General features: G+C 61.9%; 2 protein-coding genes across 3 annotated transcripts in view; both read left to right on the top strand.

The window, feature by feature from the left end:
* The window catches only part of EPHX2 (epoxide hydrolase 2), a 13442-nt gene extending 7138 nt beyond the window's left edge, over positions 1-6304 (top strand). The window contains exons 13-20 of one of the 2 annotated variants that reach the window (XM_035322982.1): positions 87-161; positions 462-507; positions 594-696; positions 787-856; positions 968-1048; positions 1282-1340; positions 1430-1536; positions 6249-6304. In XM_035322982.1, coding sequence (XP_035178873.1) covers positions 87-161; positions 462-507; positions 594-696; positions 787-856; positions 968-1048; positions 1282-1340; positions 1430-1514 — 519 coding nt within the window. In that variant the 3' untranslated portion in view covers positions 1515-1536; positions 6249-6304. Of the gene's footprint in view, positions 1-86; positions 162-461; positions 508-593; positions 697-786; positions 857-967; positions 1049-1281; positions 1341-1429; positions 1744-6248 lie in introns of those variants that run through there. The other variant, XM_035322981.1, reaches the window with a different exon arrangement.
* Positions 6305-6338: 34 nt separating this feature from the next.
* LOC118164861 (L-gulonolactone oxidase-like) lies at positions 6339-17671 on the top strand. The gene is made up of 12 exons (XM_035322644.1): positions 6339-6379; positions 7761-7862; positions 8082-8207; positions 8575-8669; positions 9135-9225; positions 9912-10097; positions 14919-15026; positions 15305-15381; positions 15863-16012; positions 16326-16490; positions 16912-17002; positions 17226-17671. The coding sequence occupies exons 1-12, from the start codon at positions 6377-6379 to the stop codon at positions 17352-17354; spliced, it is 1323 nt and encodes a 440-aa protein (XP_035178535.1). The 5' UTR covers positions 6339-6376; the 3' UTR covers positions 17355-17671.
* Positions 17672-17802: the final 131 nt, after the last annotated feature.

The following is a 17802-nucleotide window of genomic DNA, read 5'->3' as shown; positions in this document are numbered from 1 at the left end:
CCCCCCCCCCCCCCCCCCCAAAAAAAAGCCCCCTGACCCCGTGCTGTGCTCCCCAAGCACGGGGCCGGGCTCGGTTCCCCCCGCAGGGCGTCGCGGAGGCAGAGCTGGAGAAGGACGTGGGGCGCACGCTGAAGGCGCTGATCCGCTCCGCCCGCCGGGAGGTAGGAGTGGGGCTTGGGGGGGGGCTTGGGGGGGCTCTGCTGGGAGCGGGGGGTGGCTTGGTACTGCCCCCTAACCCCCCCTCTCCCCCCCGGTGGTCCTGGTGCTTGGCCCCGGGGCTGGAGCGCACATCCTGCGTCCCTCGGGGGTCCCCTCCCCAGCCGCAGTTAGGAGTTATGACGCGAACATAAAATGCAAAAAAAATGAAAAGAAGGAAAAAAAGATGAAAAAAAATAAAAAAAAAAGATGAAAATTAAAAAAAAAAAATGCAGCAAACAGGGTAATGAGCTCTCTCCCCGCAGGACCGCCTGCCCTCCGCGCCCAGCATCCTCGGCATCCAGGAGCGAGGTAGGGGCCGAGCCGTGGAGGGGGGGGCACAGCCCCAGGGGTGGTGGCGGCGGTGGTCGCAGCCACCCCGGTGCTTGGTGCCGCAGGGGGGCTGCTGGTCGGCTTCCCCGAAAACCCTCCGGAGAGCCTGATCCTGCCCGGCCCCGAGCTGCAGTACTACACCGAGCGCTTCCAGAAGTCCGGCTTCAGGTAGGGGCTGGAAAGGGGGGGCAGGAGGGAAGGTGCTGGGGGGGGCACCTTCACCCCGTTCCCTCCACCCCGTCCCCTCCTCGTCCCCAGGGGTCCCCTGAACTGGTACCGGAACATGCGGCCCAACTGGCGCTGGGCGCTCGCCGCCAAGGACAGGAAGGTGGGGATGGATCCTGCTCCCTGCGCAGGAGCCCGGGGAGGGGGAAAGGCAAGCGGGCGGGGGGCCACCGCCGTCCCCTCGCCCACCCATGTGTGTGTCCCCCCCCCCCAGATCCTGATGCCCGCGCTGATGGTGACGGCGGGGAAGGACGTGGTGCTGCACCCCAGCATGAGCAAGGGCATGGAGGAGTGGGTGCGTGCGTGGTCCCAGCCCGCTGCAACGGGACCTTAACGGGGGGGGAAAGCCCCCCGGGGGCTGTCCGGGAACCCTGCTGGGACCCCGGGGTTTGGCCCAGCTTTGGGATAAGGAAGGGGAGAGGGCGGCGTTTCCTCCTTCCCAGAGGGAGTTGGAGGTGGGGGGGGGGATTTATCCCCGCTGCCAGGCTGGGGGGAGCACATCACGACCCCTCGTTGCCCCCCCACAAGGTGCCGCAGCTGCGCCGGGGACACCTCGAGGACTGCGGCCACTGGACGCAGATGGAGAGGTACCGGACTGCGACCCCCCCGCAGGGCTGGGCACCCCCCCAGTGCCACCAGTGGCCATCTCCAACCCCATTTTGTGCCCTCCTGCCAGGCCGGCGGCGGTGAACAAGATCCTGGTGGAGTGGCTCGAGGGGCTCCCCGCCGACGGGGCCGTGCCCAGGGTGTCCCGGCTGTGAGTGGGGCGGGGGGCAGACCCCCACCCCAAAGCCCTCGCTCCCGGCGCGCTTTTCCCTGCCTCGCCCCGACCCCGTTCCGGGGGGCTGCCCGTGCTCTGGGGCTGTGCTCAGGGGGGGGTCCCTGGTGTTCTCCGGGAGGTTTGGATGCACTAATGTTAATTAATGCTGCTGCAGATGTTGCCCCCCCGCCCTGTAACCCGTGGAGAAATAAAGCACGAGGTGACCGGAGCGGTGCCCCTGGGCTCTCACCGCGGGTTGGGGTTGTGCCAGCGCCGTGTTCCCAACCCTGGGCTGAGCCCTCTGATGGGCTCCAGGCTGTGCCCTTCCCTACAAACCCCTCCGGGGCCATCCCTAGGGATTGGGGCACCCCCGGAGCTTCTCTGATGTCTCGTAAGAGGGTTCAGCCCCTGCAGTTTATCCGCCTGGTCCTTGGGGCGGCTTGGTGCTGCAGCATCCCCGTCGTCCCCCCGAGGTGCCAGGGCTCGCCTCGTGCCTGCTGTGCCGTTTGCCTGAGCTCCCAACCCTTGCTCCGGCCCCAGCAGAAGCTGTGAGCAGACAGCCAGGGCGGCGTAAAGGACCGGGCAAACACGCTCGGTATTTCCCCCCCGAACCTCTCCCCGGCCCTCAGCTATTTCCAGCGCAGGATTTGCGGTTTGCCTGCCTGCTAACCCCAGCGCCTCTCCCTTCCACGCCGGCGAGGCCGCCCAAACGCTCAGCGCCCTGCGTGCGGAGCTGCACCGGGGGGGGGACCCCGGGGAGCTGTGGGGTGGGGGTGACAGCGGACCCAGGAGGGCAGCGCTCCCCAGCCGCTCCTTCTGGCTCCCCCCGAATCCACCAGCGAGCGCCGGCTCTCTTCCTCGCCCCGTTCTGCTGGCGGGGGAGGCAGCCTCAGAAGTAGCTTCCTGAGCTGCTTTGGAGCCTGCTGCTGGAATATAAAAGCCGGGAGCAGCAGCCAGAGCCTGCCCGGGCGGCCGGGGCCGTGCCTGCGGAGCGAGGCGGGCGCTGCCAAGCGGGCCCCACGGCTGGCACCAAGTCTGGGTTTGTTGCTTGTTTTGTCAGAGGCGTTTGCAGGAGAGCAGAACGCAGCCCGAGTGGCAGAGGGAGCCCCCCCCCTGCAGCCCCAGCCCCTCGTGCAGTCCCCCCCTGGCTGTTTGTACCCATCAGCAGGCTCTGCAGCTGCAAGCACACCATGCCCAGGTCCCGCAGCCCCCCTGGGGACCCGTTGCAGAGCGAGGACCTGCAGGGAGCTCCCGAGCCCCCTTTTCTCATTGCACACCATATAAAACCCCCCCAAAATCCAAAGCAAGGCATCGCTCTGGCAGCCCCTTCGTCCCGAATCCCCACCCCTGCTCCCTGACCCCTCTCCTGCAGCCTGGACCGGCTCCTTCAGCCCCATGGGTGCGGGCATCTTCGGGACCCCTGTGTGCACACATCCCCGGCACGCTCGGAGAGCTCTGATGCTCTGCAGACGGGTGGATGGGGTTAGCCCAGGGCGACCCCCCCGGGATGGAGGCACCCCACCGCCTGCAGACCCGAAGCAGACGTGGGGCTGGGTGGCGACAAGCCCAGGGGACCCCGGCCAGAGCCATGCAAACGCCCCCAGAAAGGCGCCGGGGCCTCTTTCCACGACGTTTCGGTGAGCACTGAAACAGCCACGTCCTTGTAATGCCCCGTGGCCAATGTCTGGCTCCTCGGGGGGCCACCGAAGCATCAAGAAGGCAGAAAATGTGAGGGAGAAGCCAGGGGGGGTTTCAAGTCCTTGATTCAAGGAGCAGAGGCTTGAAAGAAATTGTCTCAGCACGAGGGGCAGCTCACCAAGGGCCGGCTGCAGAAAAGAAAAATCTTTGCAATTCCTGCTCCATAAATCTCAGCGCTCACCTTCAAGAACAGAAGGAATAAAAAAAAAAAAAGTCTATTAGTATCGAGAAGAAAAATCATTACGTGGCCCTGGGAGAGCGGAGACTCAGCGGTTTGGCCTTGGCAAAGAATAAATCCAGCCGGGGAGGTATTTGTGCACCACTTGGGTGGTGGTTTCATGCCACCCCCACTCGCCACCTTCCCCGATGGCACGTGGGGCACCTGCCCCTCAGCCTCGTGCCAGATTAATCCCCGTGCATGGGAATAAAAGCTGCGATTCCCATTATTTAGCCCCTGCCAGGATTTTTTTGGTCCCTCCGGGACCCCCACGGGCACGCACCTGGGGCTGCAGTCGCCCTCCCCAGCAGCTCTTGACCCTCACAGGCCAAGCTTGGTGGATCACTGTTAAAATACAACCCCGGGGGCTGCATTCCTGGGGGAAGCTCCGGTAACCCTGCGGGGCCGGCTCCATCTCCCAGCGGGGTTTTGCCCCTCGAGCGGGAGCCAAGGTGCTGGGCAAAGAGCAAAGGGCCCGCGGGGTCCCGCACGTCTTCGCTCAAACCACGAGGCCACAGCCTCACAAAGCGGGCTTTGGGGCTGGCTCCCCTGCAAATGGGTTTTAATCCTTTTTTTTTTTTTTTTTTTTTCCTCTGCCTTTAATCGGCTTTCCCCCCGAATGCTGCGGGGCAGCCAGGGGGCTGGCAGCCAGGCCGTTGATCCCCAGGGGGGTCCTGCTGTGTGCAGGGTCGAAGCCCCCCCTGGGACAGCCCCAAAACCCAGCTCCCCCCAGCCGGTGACACCAGTCCGGGGGTCCCGTCCCGCTGACGCAGCACGAAGAAAGCAATTGACAGGGGAAGAAGAAAGAGGAAAAATGCCCTCGGAGGCTGAGAGGCGAGAAGTAAAGAACAAAAGCCACCCGTAACTCATTTTTATCTTTTATTTTTAAATGGAGAAGCAAGAAGGAGGGGAAAAAGAAGAGCAGCTGATCGCTGCCGGTGCTTGAATCGCTCTCGTCTCCCAGACCCTCGGAGAGCTCTGCAGCCTCCGACGGGGGGCTCGGGGGGCAGCGGGCTCTGGCCCTGAGCCAGCAGTTTGGGCAGACCCCGCTGCCCCCAGGTGCCATCTGAGAACGTGGTGCAACTGGGGAGCGTGGTGCAACTGGGGAGCGTGGTGCACTGCGGGAACGTGGCGCAATTTGGGAACGTATTGCCATTTGGGATCGTGGTGCAACCTAAATGATCCTCTGCTTGTCTCTGATTTGGGAACGCGTTGCAATTTGGGAACACGTTGCAATTTGGGAATGAGATGTGACAGTGAGAATAGCTGCAAAGGTCGGAAATTTTTGCAGGTTTCCGGAAAATAAGCTTTTGGAGAGCAGCCCAGAGCAGGACCCCAGGGCTGTGCCAGCAGCTGCAGAGGCGCCGCAGCGGCTCCTGTCTGCAGGCGCTGCCCGGTCCCGGGGCAGAGGAGGGGATGAGCCCTGGGGATTGAGGGATTGAATCCTGCCCTGCCCTGGATGATCCCTGGGGATCTGCAGGAGCCCCCAAGCCAAGCTCTGCAGCAACTGCTCCAGGAGGGAGACGCAGCATGCCTGGGCATCTCCCATCCCACCCAAACCTTCCCTGATTCACAAATACACTCAGAAAAAAGAAAAACCACATTTTTTTTTTTTTTCACCACCTGGCAAAATGCAACAGCCTCCCCCCTCCCTTTTTTTTTAAATTAATTAATTAATTAAATCAAATGATTCCCTGCTGCTCAGCTGTAATAGGCCAAGCTGGGTCACCCCCCTGGGTGCCCAGAGCATGCAGAGACCCGGGCAGGGGGGGAGCCGCGTCCCAGCCCCTGTGCCCCCCATCCCTGGGTGCATCCCCCTCCCCCCGTGCTGTTAATGAATAATCCCCGGGGCTGTTTTTGGAGGCTCTGCTGACCTTTGCGCCTGCTGGTGCAGCACTTGGCCCCAGAGCTGTTAGCTGGGCCGGCACCGAGGGGTCTGACCCCAATCAGCTGCCCCCCCCCGCCTCGGCGCCGATCTGGGCAGGAAGATGTGTCGGCAAATTACTCATTAATTTGCTCTGATGAAGGCAGGAGAACAGCGGCCGGGGGCTCGGGATGGCCAGCAGGCCAAGGAGCTTTGAAGGGAGACGTGGGGAGCTCTGATGGAGGGGGGGTGTGGGGTCCGTCGCAGGCTCCTGCTCTGTAATTAAGCAGCGATTTTCCCCGGTGGATAATTGTGTGTGGGAAGGGATGGGTGTCCCCGTACGTCCTGCAGACACTGCTCCCTGCCCGAGCCCCCCCGTGGGTCACCTTGCTGCGGGTGCCAGCGGCTCGGGTGACTCGTTATCATCCTCCCTTAATGAGGGGCCGGGGACGGCTTTCTTATCACCAAAGCGCAGCCTCGGCGCGCTGCTGAGCTCGTGCAAGCGCGGCTCCTCACTCCCTCCATCCTTCAGATGAAAGGGGCCCTGCTCCTGGCTGCATCCTGCCTCCCCCCCTGCTCGCGGGGAGCAAATTTTGGGTGCACGGCGAGCGTGCGAGGCGCGGCGGAAGAACCCCGGTGCACGTGGAGAGGCGATGCTCGGAGGCCAAGCGTGCACACCCAGCCGGGGGTCACGCAGCCCCCAGACGTGGCAGGGCTTTTCCCTATCGCCCCTTTCGACTGCTGCTCCGGGGAATGCTGTGCCTTCAAGTGGAGGAGCCTCCTCCCAGAGCCTCAGGGTTCGCAGCATCCCTGTAGGACGAGCCCTTCTCCCCCCACCTGCCTGGGGCGAAGGGCGCAGCCCCTCTCCTCCCCCTGCGGAGCTCGGGGCAGGGCTGTTACTCATTGACCCCAGGCCTGAGGAGCAGCCGCTCGCCAGCCCAAGCAGCAGGAGCAGCCCCACATCACCCCACATCGCCCCACATCGCCCTGCATCCCCCCTCGCATCGCCCCCCATCATCCAGCATCGCCGCCCCCCATCGCCCCCACGTCCCCCCTCCATCAGCAGCTCCAGGAGGCCAGCAGCATGGTAAGGGGGAGCCCACCCGGCCGGGGGGTGCATTTCCCACCGCTTGGGGTGGGGAGGGAGCTGCAGGCAGGCAGGGCTTTATTTATTGTGACCTTCGACGGGGATTTAATGGCAAATTAAACGATGGGATGAGAAACGAGAAAGAGTTATCAGGAGAAGGGGGAGGGAAGGCAGCAGATTCCTACAAAATAAGGTCAGGCTCCAGCTGCTGAGCAGGAATGTTTTTTCTATTTTTTTTTTCTAACCCACAGATTTTTCTATTTTTTAAAAAAGATTTTCTATCTTTTTTTTTTCAGATTTTTTTTTCTTTTTTTTTTTTCCTTGTTTTCTGATTTTTTTTCCAACCCACAGATTTCTGATTTTACTGACCACCTGCTTTCCTCGATTTTGTTCTTTTGCTTTTCTTTTTTCATACATTTTGTAGATGAAAGCAGCCTGCCTGTTCCCCCTGCCTCTGAACTCAGGCAGCCCCCTCGCCCCAAGGGCTCCGATCTCCCTTTGGGTGGTCTGCAAAGCCTGCAGGGGGGGGGGATTGGGAGATTGGGAGGGGGGCATTGGGGTGGCAGGGGCTGGGACCCCCCTAGGAGAGCCCCTGCTGCTTCCTGGAGCAGTTCGGCCAGATTTGGGGTCTTTGCACAGGAGCTGAGAGAGGGGGGGAAGGAAAATGAGATGAGGGGGGTGGGAGAAGAGGGGACGGGAGGGAGGAGGCAGCAGGGGATGGTGTAGGATGTGTGCTGAGCTGGGATACGTCTGGTGGGGCATGCAGTCATTGAATCCTGGAGTGGTTTGGGTTGGAAGGGACCTTAAAAATAATCTAATTCCAGCACCCTGCCATGGCAGGGACCTCTGCCCCCAGCCCCGTCCAGCCTGGCCTTGGGCACCCCTAGGGATGGGGCACCCACAGCTCCTCAGGGCAGCCTGCGCCAGGGCCTCGCCGCCCTCATCGTGACAAATTTCTCCACCATCTCTTCTGGGGCTCGGTGCCTGGCCCCATGTCGGCTCCTTCCTTGCCCAAACCCCATCCGGGCCGGCCATGGGCAGGGGAAAGCTGCCCCCCAGCCATGGCCCATGAGAAGCGCCCGGGGTGCTGAGGCCGGGTCTGGGAGGAGAGCAGAGAAGGGGCCATGAAAACGTGGAGGGCAGGGCTCCATAGATATTTATCTACACATATATGTCCCCAACATGGGCCTGGCCAGGCCCAGCCGGCCTGTTCACATCGCCATCGGGGTTCCAAGGGTTTGGGGTGAGCCCCCAAGCCCCCAGAGGGCCAGGCCTTAGGGAACATGGCCCCGGGAAGGGGGGCTTTGACGGGGAAGGTGGGCTGTGTGAAGAACGCTTGGGGGTTTGCTCTCCTCTGCTTCACCTCTGGGTTTTGGCCCAGGTTCACGGCCAAGGAGGAGTCAGGTTCCAGAACTGGGCCAAGACGTACGGCTCGTGCCCGGAGCTCTACTTCCAGCCCAGCTCGGTGGAGGAGGTCCGGGAGGTAAGGGGGAGGCACGTCGAGAAGCCACGGGAGGGAAAAACTGCAGCCCCCCAGGGCGCTGGGGTGGGTATCACCAGTTTGGGGTGGTCCTGAGGGCTCTGTTAGGTGTTCCAGGCTCCGGGGGGTGAATTCTTCAACCCCAACGGGTAAATTATGCGTGTAAAGGTGGTGTTAGAGGTGAGAGTGGAGGTCGGAGCCTCTGCCCTTCTCCCTGCACAGATCCTGGAGATGGCCCGGCAGCGGGGCAAGAGGGTGAAGGTGGTGGGGGGCGGCCACTCGCCCTCCGACATCGCCTGCACCGACGACTTCATGATCCAGATGGGGAAGATGAACAGGATCCTCAAGGTGAGACCGGCTTTTGGCCGTGATGGCACGTTGTCGGGGTGGCCACCGAGGGCTGGGCGTTGCACCGGCACCGCCATGCCTGGGGCAGGGGATGAGAGGGGAGTTTTCCTAAACCAGCCCCTGAAAATGCTGGCACGAGACTGGGGAACGGGCATTTCTTCATGAAAAAGCATTCCTTGGGCACGGGAAGCGTACGGAGCAGCTATAAAACCGCAAGGAAGCGAAGATGGCTTCCCGGTTTGAGAAGGGGCAGCAGCTTGGGATGGAGCCCGGTCTGCGTGGCACGCAGCTCTCCGGTCAGCAGCCGCCTCGGGAGGAGCAGCGTGCCGTGGGGAGCTCCTCTTCTGCCCGTCCCTGTCCCTTGCAGGTGGACAAGGAGAGGCAGCAGGTGACGGTGGAAGGTGGGATCTTCCTCTCGGATCTGAACGTCGAGCTGAGCAAGCACGGGCTGGCCCTGGCCAAGTGAGTGGGACACGCGTGTGGGGCTGTCCCTGGGTGTCCCCCAGGTGTCCGTCCTTGCCCCGGGTCAAGTGCAGGGACAGAGCAAATCAGGGGTGCTTGGAGAGCTTTTACAGCAGAACGGGGCCTTTTGCTTTGGGATCTGGTTTCTGCTGGGGTCCTGCAGAATGCAAAGCCCCCCTGATGGAGGAGCTGATCCTGTCTCAGAGCAGGATGAGGGCAGCCTTCATCCTGCTGCACCCGCCTGCCTGGTGTGTCCTCTATCATGAAGGAAAACACTGCTTCCCAGCCCCAAAAAGGCTGAGGCTTTAAGCTAAAAGAGGGCAGGTGAGGCACTAGGAGGAAATCCTTCCCTGGCGCAGGCTGCCCCGAGGAGCTGTGGGTGCCCCATCCCTGGCAGTGCCCAAGGCCAGGCTGGATGAGAGGAGGAGGCTCGGGTCCTCACCCAGCCCCTTTGTCTGCCCACAGTCTGGGGGCCGTTTCCGAGGTGGCAGCGGCCGGCGTGATTGGGACGGGGACGCACAACACCGGGATCAAGCACGGCATCCTCCCCACCCAGGTGAGACCCGGCGGGATGGTTTCGGTGCAGGGACATCAACCAGTGCCTGCGGGGATTGTCCCCGCTCTGGGGCTGGTCAGCCTGACCCAGGAAGGATCCTGTCCTCGGGGTGCTGCTGCTATGGGGGCTTCTGTGAGCAGAGCCCACGTATCCCTCCCACAGGCCAGCCCAGCTCGTTCCCCAGGACCCTAAAACACCGTGATCCAGCCCCAGGCTCCTCTGTCCCTATGCTTGGTGGTCCTGTAATCCAACAAAATAGCTCTGTACCAAAGGAAAAGCAGTTCTAATATTGGAGCCCACCCCCAAAACAACTCTCTGCAGTGCCCAGGTTGGTTTTTAACTAGGCTGTTATGAAAATGCTCCGCTCCCAGCTCAAAGCCTTCTCGGTGATCCCAGTGCTGGTGATCCCACTGATGGCTGTGGAGAGGTGAAGTCACTTGGGGGATGTTTATTTGTTCAGCTCACGGCTTTTCCTGGCGTCCCCAGGGAGAGAGGGGTCCTTTTATGCCACCACATCAGCGGGGGCAGGATTGGGGCTGGTGGGGCCCGGCTCAGCAGAGATGACCCTGGCTGTGGTACGGGGTCTCCCTGCGCACTCAGGAGATTTGGGGTGGATGTGGGATTTGGGGCTGGTGACGGGACACCAGGTCGAGCGCTCGCTGATGTCCCTGCTCTGCTCCTGGCAGGTCGTAGCCCTCTCGCTGCTGACAGCCTCGGGGGACATCCTGGAGTGCTCCGAGTCCGTCAACGCAGACATCTTCCAGGCTGCCCGCCTGCACCTCGGCTGCCTGGGCGTCGTGCTCTCCGTCACCTTCCAGTGCGTGCCCCAGTTCCACCTGCACGAGGTGGCCTTCCCTTCCACCCTCACCGAGGTATGGCTCCTTGGGGCTGAGCAAAGTTCCTGGCAGGAGAAATGGGCAAGAGGGGAGCTGGGCAAGAGGGGAGAGCTGCAGGGAAAGGCACAGGGATGAAGCTGCTCAGCCTGGAGAAAATGAGGCTGTGTCTCTGCAGTACCATCCTTGCTTCTCAGCATCAGTGGTCCCAGCCTGACTCAGCCCACAGGTGGCAGAATCCAGCCCTGGGGATCCTGGCTCAGAGCCCGTCCCCTGCACATCACCCTCCTGGGTTTTAAATCTTTCAAAATGCGGGGTTTCGAATCATTCCTGCATCTTGTGGGACCAAGCCTGGCTCAGATTCACTGTTCCAGCTGGAGGAAATTGCCCTGGCTGGAAACCCCGGGCTGCCGAGGTGACACGCTGGCCAGCCCGAGTAAGAAGGAGGAGAAGGGGGTGCCTCGTGTCCCACGGGTCCCGCAGGCATCCTGCTGCCTCCTGCTGCGCCGTGAGCGGGGAGCTTCACTTCTCCCAGCGACAGATGGGCCACCTGAAATAGTCCGAGAGCATCTTGTGCTCTCGGTCCTACCTCCATCCCTTCTCCTCTGTGAGGTCTGCGTGTTTTTGGGACGGTGTTCTCCATCTCCCAGGGTTTACATCTTTTTTTTGAGATGAACTTGAGAGGAGCCACTCTGGGGATAAGAAAGGGCACAACCGGTGGCACGTTTCAAGGGCTGAGCTGAACAAATCCCTTCTCAGCACCCAGCCACAGAACTGCATGGAGCCCCGAGGTGGAAATCTCCCTTTAAACTATTTGCCATGTTGGCGAACTACTGGCCTCATCTGTCCCTGTCTTACCAAAGGTCTCAATCACCTCGGCTGGTGGCTGGCCCATCCAGGACCCCCCCAGTGGAGGTGACTTCCCGAGGAGGGCTTTGACCTGGTCTTTGATCAGGGTCTGGCACGGCCCTGAGACCCTGCTACGGTGGGAGTGATGCGGATCCTTCAGAGAGCGTTCTGAAGGCCCCGCGGGCATTTCTGGAGAGCAGTTCCGAGGAGCCCTTTCTCCTGGGAACACATCAAAACCGACTTTCCCCGTCTCTGCCATTATATAAACTCCTTTTAACTGCTGGCTGCGTTTCCTCAGAGCCCTCCTACCCTCGTGGCGCTGGGATGTTGGGTGGGGAGAGCTCCTCAACCAGGTGCCGAGCCCCCCACGGCTGGCTCCGAGCTTGTCCCAGGTCAGCCGCATCACTGGAGGCTGAAGCCAACAGCACAGGACCACCTACACGTAAACCCCTGTGAGACCTGGAGGCCTCCTAACACCACGGGACTCACTGGAAGGAGTCACCCTTCTGGAAGGGGAAACTGAGGCACAGAGTCCAGCAGGAAGAACAAACCAGTGGCGATGGAAAGCAAACGCTCCTGGAGCTCGGATCTGTGTCAGCTTCTGGTCATCTTTGTCCTCCACTGAGGCCTGACGCCCCCGCTGGTGCATAAACCTCAGCAGCATCTCCAGCCGTTGTCTCATCCGAGTCCCACAGGTCCACTTCCAGCCCTGGCCAACGACGGCGCAAAACTTGGTTGGGCTCATGAAAAATGGATGGTCCCTGGACCGAAGCAGCAGGATTTGTTGCAGGATTGATCGGCGCTGCGGCACCAGCGAAGCTCTGAGCAACGCCGTCCTTAATTTTTTCAGGGCTGAATTATTCAGCGCCCCGTTGGGGTGGCTCGGGCACCACCAGGAGCGTGAATTTAGCACGTTTCTGCAGGGTTGGCTTTGTAAATCCCCATCCAAAGCAAGCCGCTGGCCCTCGTAAGGTGCCACGGGAAGGGGGACGGGGAGGTCCGTGCACGTCCCCGAGTGTGCTGGCATCCCCGCCTGCCTGCTGTCACCGCTGCTGCAGCACTGCAGGGCCTTGTTTAGCCCGGGAGGCAGGCAGGGAAGCTGGAGGAGCACAGCAGCCCCCGGAGATGTTTCTCGGTGTGCCCTGCCAGCCCTCACCGAGCTCCTCGCAGCTGTGGAGGCGACACGTTTGTGTTTCGTAGCTCAGGAGGGCCTTATCTAGGAAGCGACTACGGCTGCCTCGGCGTCCCGTGGCAGAGAGTTCCCTGCTTTAAATGCACAAAAACGTGGCAGCTCCTTGTGGCTTCGTCCTCAGCCGGGCTCTGGCACCTCTCCTCGGCCCAAACCTCACAGAATCCACGAGTGGCTGAGGTCGGAAGGTGCCTCCGGGGCCACCCGGTCCACCTCCAGCTCACAGCGTGCCCTTCCCTTTCCCCAGGGACCAGGGATCTGCAGGGTGGCTTGGCACTGCCCTGGACGTCTCCTAAGGGCCGATCTCGCCTTGAGCAACAGAGGGGTGCCAGCTGGAGGAAGCTTTTACACCTCCTAATCTGCCTTTTAGCGAGGAGCTGGAGCCTTGTGCCGAGCAGGGGCCAGGCTGCTCGGGGCATGCCCTCAGCACCACGCGGCCCCCGGGGGCCGCCGTGTCTTTCCCCGTCCCTCAGGGCTGTCAGGAGGGCGAAGCAGGAGTGCACTCTATAAATATTAATGCCATTATCAATTCTCCGTTGTCGCCGCTCCTCGCTTGCTTCCAGATCTCCGGCTTTCATGTCGAGCGGCCCAGCGAAGCGGAAGAGAATAATGGCAAGGGAGCAGGTTGCCTGAAATATTTAAGCCCGAGTTATCTAAGACGTTGCAAATAATATATGTGTCGAGAGGAGCCGGGCTTGGGTTTGCAGTTATGTAAGATCCGCACGCCTTCTTTTCTGGCCTCGTGATCGTCTTCATCCCTGGAATACGCTCGGCTGCTCTGGCTGCCGATGGTGACCGGGAGCAAGGCACAGACAAGAGGGGTTCGTGGCACACCTGAGGCCACCCGAGCCCCCCGGGGTGTCCCTGGGCTTGCAGGGAGGCTCCTGCTCTGCCTCTGAGCCCCTGCGGACTTCTGGCTGCCTGCGTCAGAGACCTGCACAGCCTGGCTGCCTGCTGGGTGAAGAAGTCTGGCTCTGAGCCACCCAAACCCTCCATGAGGGGTCCCAGGTCCCTGGGGTGCATCCCTCAAGGCCAGGTCCCCCGTGTATGCCCGGTGCCCAAAGCTCGTGTGCATCCCCCCTGCACAGTGCACGGCCTGACCAGGTCCCTCCTGGGTTGGGGTTGCCCTCGGTGCACAGAAGCAGATCTCCAAGGTGGGCACAGGCAACGGGGGAGGCTCAGCACCCACCTCCTCCCCCAGCCACGAGCTCCCCGTGCTCCCCGGCTCTCCTGCGTTTCTCTGATGGACCCAAGGGATGGGTGCTGGTGTCTCCACGTGCTTCATCCTGCCCACATCTGCCCCTGGTCCCAGCCCACTCGTCCCACGTTTGCCCATTCCCCAGGGCCCAGCTGGGGCAATCGAGCCCGCACCGTGCCCGACCTGCGGGCACAAAGCCAGCAGCGTGCTTTGACCCGGCCTTTACGCAGCAGAGGGCTTTGTTCCGGGAGGGAAGCGAAGCTCGGCAAATCCCCCGGGTCTCTTCGTGCTCCAGGGCCATCTCCGTTGCGTGTGTTGGCCACGTAACAGCGAAAAGATTTCCGCTGCCAACCTCTGCCTCCAGCCCAGGCGGCCGGCAGCGTCCCCAAGGACTCCCGGCCAGCTCGCTGCCCTTGGCTCTGCTGCAATTAGCCTACAAAGCCGACGGCTTTATTTTCTTCCGACCCATCTGGCTCTATCAGAGGGATCAAAGGCGCACATTTTAAAGGTCGCCCTGCTGGCAATTTGCTTTTTTTTTGCTTGGGAAGACAAGCAGGATCACCTTGGGAAAGCTGCAGAGCGCTGCTTCTTTCCACCGCTTGTTTTAGCTCCTCGGTGCGCTTGTTCCTACACCAAAGGAGCGAAAACGCGCGGTGGTGGCTTCTGTCTCTGCTTGCACAATCCTCTGTTTCCGTGGGGAGGCAAGGAGCTGGAAGTGAGGACTTCTCCAGCCAGAAAACGGGCTGCGTTGGGACCTTCCTGGAGAGAGCTCCTGGCTCTGCGAGCAGTGCAGATGCGCGGCTGATGGCAGCAGCGCTCGGTTGTTAATTAACACTAATTGCAGGAATGGCTGTGTGCTGTCCCGCCCGCCCTGAGGTACCAGGGCCACAAGCTACGGCACCGAGTGCACGATGGCTGGAACCTCATGGTGGGGTCACAGCAAAGTGCTCGGTGCTAAAACAGCCCAGCCTGCTGATTAATAGCTCGTTAACACAAACGGGGCCCATCTGGAAGCCAGCAGCCGTGACCTCCCCGGGGTTATGTCTGTGGGTCGCTGCACCCTGCACGCTTATGTCAAGCAAATTCCTGGAAGCAGAGCCTCTGGGTTTTTGTTTGCGCCTGTCTGCAAGGCTGGAAGCTTTGGGAGGAGCTGGGGAGGGGGAGGCTGCTTGAAAAGCGATGGAGCCCTGGCCGAGAGCACCATGCCCGGGGCCAGCGCGCCTCCTCGCCAGCCTTGCACGGGGCAGGGGGCTGGTGTGTCTTTTCTGTGGGTGCGGCTGGGTCAGGCAGAGATTTCCTTGGAGATTTCCTTTTCCGTGTCCCTGGGACAAGGCTGAGTTTGTCCTGGGGCTGCAGCCACCCCCAGCCCCGTCACCGGCATTGTCCCGGCTGTCCCCTCTGTGCCTCCCCGCTGTCCTCGGCTGCCGGCAGGCAGCTCGCCCACAGTGTCTTTAAGGAGCTGCCTTTCCTAAAGCTCCTTTCTGTGTCTTTATGAATAATTTGGTGACTCTGTGTTCGGAGCAGGGGACACCTCTGGGAAGGGGCCGTGCCGCACATCCCGGCCGCGTGTGCATCCCGGCTCCATCCCAGAGCTGCAGGCCCCCCTTTCCTCTGGTTGCTGCAGGTGCTCGATCACCTCGAGGACCACCTGAAGAGATCCCAATACTTCCGATTCCTGTGGTTCCCGCACAGTGAGAACGTCAGCGTCATCTACCAGGACCCCACCAACAAGGCAGGTGCTGCCGGGCCCGAGCTGGAAGGGAGAAGGGGCCATGCCCAAAGCTGCAGCCCTCAGCACGGCCACAGCTGGGGCTCTGCAAGCCCTCAGCACCCCCCGTCCCAAAGCCAGCTCTCTTTCTGGGACTGGATGTGGCCCTATTTCATCACGGGACAGAGATCTGCGGGTCCTGGGGTGCCCTTCTCCAAACCCGTGCTCCCCGGCAGGGTGGGGAAGGATGCGGTCCCTGCCGGTCCCTAATGACCATCATCTTCCTCGGCTTGGCTTTGCAGCCCCCCTCTTCCTCCGCCAGCTGGTTTTGGGATTATGCCGTTGGCTACTACCTGCTGGAGTTTCTGCTCTGGATCAGGTAGGAGCGCAATCCGGGCAGCACCCAGGAGGAGCGGGTTCGGGTGGGCTTTGTCCAGGGCTGGCCTCATCCAGCTCTGTTCCCTGCACCTCTGCACGAAGATCTGTGCAGCTGGGTGTCCCTGGGGTGGTGTCAGGGGAGGGCTGTGTCCCTCAGCACCCCATCCATCCATCCATCCCTGGGAAAAAAGGGGATGAAGGTCTGCCTGCTCCTCTCCAAGCAGGCTCCTGCGCCGGAGCAGCGGGGCTGGGGCTGATGCTTGGGGCTGCACTGCCCTCTCGTGTGCACTGAGCTGGAGCAGCGTGCTGAGCGTTTGCAGCAGAAAAGGAGCTTTTAGGGGTGTTGGATGCAAGTCCAGGGTGGGCTCCAGCCCCGTTCAGAGGGCACCCCCCTTGCCCAGCATCCCTGGGATGAGGTTTGGGGCGCGGCAGCTTGGCAAAGCCCCGGCGCTGGGTTCTCACCTCCCGCTCTTCCCCTGCAGCACCTTCGTGCCCAGCTTGGTGTGCTGGATCAACCGCTTCTTCTTCTGGCTCCTCTTCAGCTCCCGGGTGGAGAACGTTGCCGTCAGCTACAAGATCTTCAACTACGAGTGTCGCTTCAAGCAGCACGTGCAGGACTGGGCCATCCCCATGTAAACGGCTCCGCAGACCGCCCCAAACCACACGCCGTCCCCTGCCCGTGTTCTGCCCCAGCTCATGGCGCACGGAGCAGGAGCAAGGCCACGGGGAAAGGGTCCTGGCTAGTGGCACCACCTGCAAACAAAGCATGGGGACCACTGACATCCCTGTCCTGGGGCACCAGTTCCATGTCACACCACATCCCGGGGCGCAAAGCGATGGGAGGGGGGTGCTGGGACGTGCCCTGACTTAGCATGGGGCCAAGGATGGAGCTGGGGGGGTTGGAACCCAAAGGGATCTGACGTTAACTGTGCTGCTCCTGGGCAGTGAGAAGACGAAGGAAGCCCTGCTGGAGCTGAAGGCCGCCTTGGAGAACAACCCGAAGATGGTGGCCCACTACCCCGTGGAGGTGCGCTTCGCTCGGGGGGATGGGATCTGGCTGAGTCCCTGCTTCCAGCGGGACAGCTGCTACATGAACATCATCATGTACAGGTGAGCGGCAGCCCCCTCCTCCTCCTCTCCTCCCCTGCTGCTGCTCGGGTTGTGCTGGGGAGCACCGGGAGCTGTGCCCGAGGACCTGCCAGCAGCAGCGCACAGCTCAGCCAGCACCATGCTGGTGGCATGGAATGGCAGAATCCCAGAGCGGTTTGGGCTGGCAGGACCCTCAGAGCCCCCCTGGTGCCACCCCTTGCCACAGGCACGACCCCTGCCCCCAGCCCAGGCTGCCCCCAGCCCCATCCAGCCGGACCTTGGGCACTGCCATGATGGTTCCAAGAACACTTCCAACTCTTGGTGCTGGTCAAAAAGCCAGCACTGGGTCCCTGGGGTTGCCCTTCTCCCCTGGGGGAGCATTTTTTGGGGGGAGGGTGTGCAGTCACCTCCACCTGCTAATATCCCCCTGCCTGTCCCTCAGGCCCTACGGGAAGAACGTGCCCCGGCTCAACTACTGGCTGACCTACGAGGGCATCATGAAGAAGTACGGTGGGAGACCGCACTGGGCAAAGGTAGAGGTGGCCTCGCTGTTTGGGGGAGGGGGGGGGTCCTTCTCCCTTCTCTTGGCGGGGGCTATGTGGCTGGGAGAGGCTCAGAGGAGATCCCCAGAGGGAGATGGGTGCCTCGAGGAGCTGTGGTGCAGCCCCTCCGTGTGTGGCTTTACCCTGGGGGGCTTCCTGGCAGAGCGTACCCCAGCCATGGGCAGCCCCCCCACCCCCACTTTCTCTCCTTCAGGCCCACAGCTGCACCAGGAAGGACTTTGAGAAGATGTACCCGGCCTTCCCCAAATTCTGCTCTGTCCGGGAGAAGCTGGACCCCACGGGGATGTTCCTGAACACCTACCTGGAAAAGGTGTTCTACTGACAGCGTGGGGATGGATGGGGTGGTGCAGGGGGCGGAGGAGAAACCAGCCGCCAGCCCTGGCTCTCGGGACACCCCCAAAGCTCACGGTCCTCGGTGGCTGCACCCCCAGCTCTGGTCTCTGCCCCGTGATGGGGGCTGGCTCTGATCTGCGAGCTGGCAGGGCTCTGCGGTGCCTGGGAGCCACTCCTCGTGGTCACTCCCTGTCCCCCCAAGATGTGCCCACCCCAAATGTCCAAGCCAACATCTCAATAAAGACCTTTCTCCCAGCAGAGCCAGACTGTGCGTGTTCAGCCCCGACGTGCGTGCAGCGGAGGTGCCCAGCCCTGGGGGACAGAGAAGGGGCTCGGTGTCCCGGGTCAGGGCTGGGCACGGGGACTGGAGCCCACTGCACGGCCCGGGACGGTGCCAGCAGGGCTTTGAGCTCAGGCCCTTGGTCCTTGCAGAGTCG

The sequence above is a fragment of the Oxyura jamaicensis genome, chromosome 3 (genome assembly GCF_011077185.1).
Source record: "Oxyura jamaicensis isolate SHBP4307 breed ruddy duck chromosome 3, BPBGC_Ojam_1.0, whole genome shotgun sequence".
In the NCBI taxonomy this organism is placed as follows: Eukaryota; Metazoa; Chordata; class Aves; order Anseriformes; family Anatidae; genus Oxyura; species Oxyura jamaicensis.
This window is presented reverse-complemented; position numbering and strand designations above follow the sequence as displayed.